Source organism: Azolla caroliniana, unplaced genomic scaffold (genome assembly GCF_043228905.1).
Source record: "Azolla caroliniana isolate FFs.n. ecotype wild unplaced genomic scaffold, voAzoCaro1.0.p SCAF_13, whole genome shotgun sequence".
Taxonomy (NCBI): domain Eukaryota; kingdom Viridiplantae; phylum Streptophyta; class Polypodiopsida; order Salviniales; family Salviniaceae; genus Azolla; species Azolla caroliniana.
Genome location: NW_028230448.1, coordinates 9,224,971 through 9,228,591, shown reverse-complemented (window position 1 = coordinate 9,228,591; position 3,621 = coordinate 9,224,971). Strand labels below are relative to the sequence as shown.

At 41.3% G+C, this 3,621-nt stretch overlaps 1 protein-coding gene across 1 annotated transcript; it reads left to right on the top strand.

The window, feature by feature from the left end:
- The first annotated feature begins 683 nt into the window (after positions 1-683).
- LOC147856058 (serine/arginine-rich splicing factor SR45a-like) lies at positions 684-3,136 on the top strand. The gene is made up of 7 exons (XM_087329889.1): positions 684-807; positions 911-930; positions 1,326-1,451; positions 1,533-1,641; positions 1,769-1,918; positions 2,531-2,591; positions 2,663-3,136. Exons 1-7 carry the CDS (start codon positions 802-804, stop codon positions 2,881-2,883), a joined length of 693 nt encoding a protein of 230 aa, XP_087186015.1. The 5' UTR covers positions 684-801; the 3' UTR covers positions 2,884-3,136.
- The last annotated feature ends 485 nt before the right edge of the window (positions 3,137-3,621 follow it).

The following is a 3,621-nucleotide window of genomic DNA, read 5'->3' as shown; positions in this document are numbered from 1 at the left end:
GATCCACAAGGGTGCAACCCCCTTGGCATTCACACCTAGTCACTCACTCACACCTCTTTGTATCTACCACACTCACACTTACATTCACACTCATAATCGTATAAAATCACACATACATATCCACACATTACATCTTTCACCCTCACTTGTCACACTTATCAATCACCCATACATCTCGTACGGTAACAGGAACCGAGCAGGAGTAGAGCAAGTACCTCATCGGCGAGAGGTACTTCCAATGAGGTTGCTTGATGTATTAGCCCCTAGAAGGCATTTTCATGTGCTCCGCCATATTGGAGTTGTCCTGGTACCGGAGCCTCACTAGCTTCCGGAATACCGAAACCCGATTAACGACATTCTTGTTCTGGAACATGATGCTGATCTTCATTGAGCCTTGCTCTCTCCATTGAAGTTGTTGTACAGGCTCATGTCGATAAGCACCAAATGTATGTCATCGTCTTCATGTGCATCACCTCCCACACTGTGGTGTCGCTCTTGTTTGTTAGGTCTAATCTAATCTTAAAATGTAATCTAAACACACGCCACACTCTGTGTGTCAATCCCATCGGCGGCGGTGGGATTCCTTCCTTCCTTCACTTTCTTTCTTTCTTTTCTTTCTTGGACTTGCCCTTTTCTTTTTTCTGTTAATAAGAAGAACCCCTCCTCTCCCCCCGCGTCTTCGCGAAGGAGCAGGAGCAGGAGCAGGAGCATTAGCTGCAGCAACAGAAACAGAAACAGATACAGACGCAGACACAGACACAGATTCAGCAACACCAACACCAACAGCAACAGCAACAGCAGATGATGGTAACGAACGTCTTGGCCTCCACCCGTTTCTGTCTGTCTGTCTGTCTCTCAGACAACGCATATCTTCTTTGTCACTTACCTCGTGAGAAATGGTTTTGTGCAGGCGGATCCTCCCTCACGCCGGTAATCTTCTTCTTCTTCTTCTTCTTCTTCTTCTTTGTTTTGTTTTAGAGCTCCTCTTTTCTTTCGCAAGAGTAGCCCACATCGATGGTAGCACTGTTTTGGTGCAGCGCAAAATATGTTCTGGTCGCCTATTCTGGCTGCTATATGAAATTTTTCTTGTGTGGTATGTTACATATACTGGTGTTTATATAAAAACCAGAAAATGTAGAAGCTGGGCCATGAGAGGAGAGGTGGCATGCCACTTGAAAAGCTGTAATTGAGAGAGATGTCAATTTGAGAAACGCAAGCATTATACTTTCATTATTAGGATTGGTAACGTGAGAGTCAGAGTGGGATATCTGTTTTCTGGTATACACATGGGATGATGATGATCATGGGATGAAGAATTCTTGCAGATACTCTGTATCGCCTTCTAGAAGGCCATCAAAGCATCGGTCTGGAACTGTCTCAAGGTCTCGGTCTCGGTCTCGCTCTCCTGTTGCCAGGGGACGCTCACGTTCAAGGTCAAGAAGTGGTTCCAGGTGTGTTTTCTGCCCTCCTCTCTAGTCCCAAATTTTATATATTTTGTCCCAGTTATTAATTAAAATTTTCCTATTTGGCAGGAGTCCTAGGCATGATGCAGGAAACCCTGGAAATAACTTGTTTGTCACAGGTCTGTCCACCAGAACAACAGAGAGTGATTTAGAAGACTACTTTGCGAAGGAGGGCAAGGTAATACGAGTAAAATCTTTCATCCACACCCTCTAAATGCCTGCTTAATTTGTGATCTGAGATCACCAAAACACAAGAGATTAACATGCTACATGATTTGCTCAGATTTGGGACATGTTGTTTTTAGGTGGTGGAATGCAGGTTGGTTGTAGATGCGCGATCGAGAGCATCTCGTGGATTTGCTTTCATTACAATGGATTCTGTTGCCATGGCCGAAAAGTGTATGAAATACTTAAATGGAGCTACCCTTGATGGAAGGGTGATCACAGTTGAAAGGGTACTATATATGCCTTTCCTATGCAATTTGTTCTTGTGGTATGTCGACCTTGGTTGGCTGTTTTATTTTTGTCCACCTGGACAGTTGTATCATACCTTGGTTTGCAAATTTTACAGAGCTTAAGAGTTGCTGAAAATTTGATTCAAATATTCAGATTTGTTTTCAGCTTCTTTGTGGTGCCAAGGCAAACAAAATCTCAGAGCTACAACACTAGATCACTTGGTCAAATTATTTAAGTTCCTGCTTTGCACCAACTTAGCAAATGACATACTTACCATACTTCCTTTCAAAGTTCAAACAATGAACACAACTTTAAGCAAGACATCTAAGTTCGGGTATATTTTGCTCAAAAGATTTGCACCAGTTTGTGCAATATAATTTGCAAGAGTCGGACAGAGTTTTGTTTTATAGCAGACTAGTTCATGCCATTTCATCCTTTATCTTTCATAGCTGCATATATAGGATATTTCTATGCACAATTTCCTGTAGGCTATACATACATCTGCTCATTGAATACCTCAGATCTGGATTGTTTGGAAGTTGATTGATTGAGCAAACCATTTATCTATGATAGTCATCAAATTGTTTGATACTTTCTTTCTGTTGAACCAGGCAAGACGTCGTCGACCACGAACACCCACTCCGGGTCGCTATCTTGGTATCAGAAGGCCAGGTATGACTTTGCTTGAAATATAATTGATTCATAAGAAGGTTGTTTCTAACACTCATGGTATTGGGTTTTAGGGTATGGGGACCGAAGCAGACGGCAATATGAGGGGTCACGTGATTCCTATCGACGCCGCCGAGATTACTCTCCCGACTATTCACCATCTGACCGCAGAGGCAGCAGCAGGTATGGGCGGGATAGGGGTGGAAGGTCACCAGCGTATTCTCCCTACCATAGTCCCAGGCGAGGAGGTTATTCAAGATCTCCATCTCCATCTCGTTCTCCATACTCAAGATAACTAACTGCATGGGCTGTGCTTCGATATATCATTCAATTTTGGCACAAGTTTCAACTCCTATTTGTTTGCGTCAAAATACTGTTTGTGATATGATAATAGTAGAAGAATGTTGCTGGAATCTGTTTCCTAAACTTAATTGAGAAAAATGAGAGTTGAGATTGGACCTTGTATTTTTGCTATAATGGTTACTAGATGTGACAATTGCTATACAAATTTTGGTTGTGAATGTTTAGTTTTTACTGTTTATTTCTGATTATTCGCTGCGTACTATGTCAGACATTGTTTTTGGATGACTTCAGCTGCAGAATATGTACATATTACTTCATATTTGCATCTACATTGCAGGTTAATTCAGAAGCAGACTCGTCTTCTGATTTGTTGGTAGTGGTGTCTATTTATCTGCTTTCCTCAAGGCTCTAGCAAATAAAGAACTTATGATCCATCATTATCTTGCATCCATAGTAGATAACTTACCAATTGATCTAGTAAACCAACATCTTGAAAGGAAATGTACTTTCCTTGGTTGTAAACCATTACAGGAGTTTGAAAATTCATAACGATTTCTTAAGAGTTGTACTTATGTTAGTAACACTCTTTAATGTGAAAGGATTGAAGTGGTTCTTGCAAATGCAATGTTATTTTGGGATTTATCCGAGTGGTACATGGTAAGGAGATTTGTATGGAACAGAGCAATACATCTAATTTGTTTTGTGTCAAATCAAGGCGGCTCTGATTATC

Bases quoted from the DNA above. Each gene is read 5' to 3' on its own strand.
- LOC147856058 (XM_087329889.1), top strand. The intron at 931-1,325 runs GTAATCTTCTTC...GAATTCTTGCAG, and splicing joins GCGGATCCTCCCTCACGCCG to ATACTCTGTATCGCCTTCTA. The intron at 2,592-2,662 runs GTATGACTTTGC...ATTGGGTTTTAG, and splicing joins TCTTGGTATCAGAAGGCCAG to GGTATGGGGACCGAAGCAGA.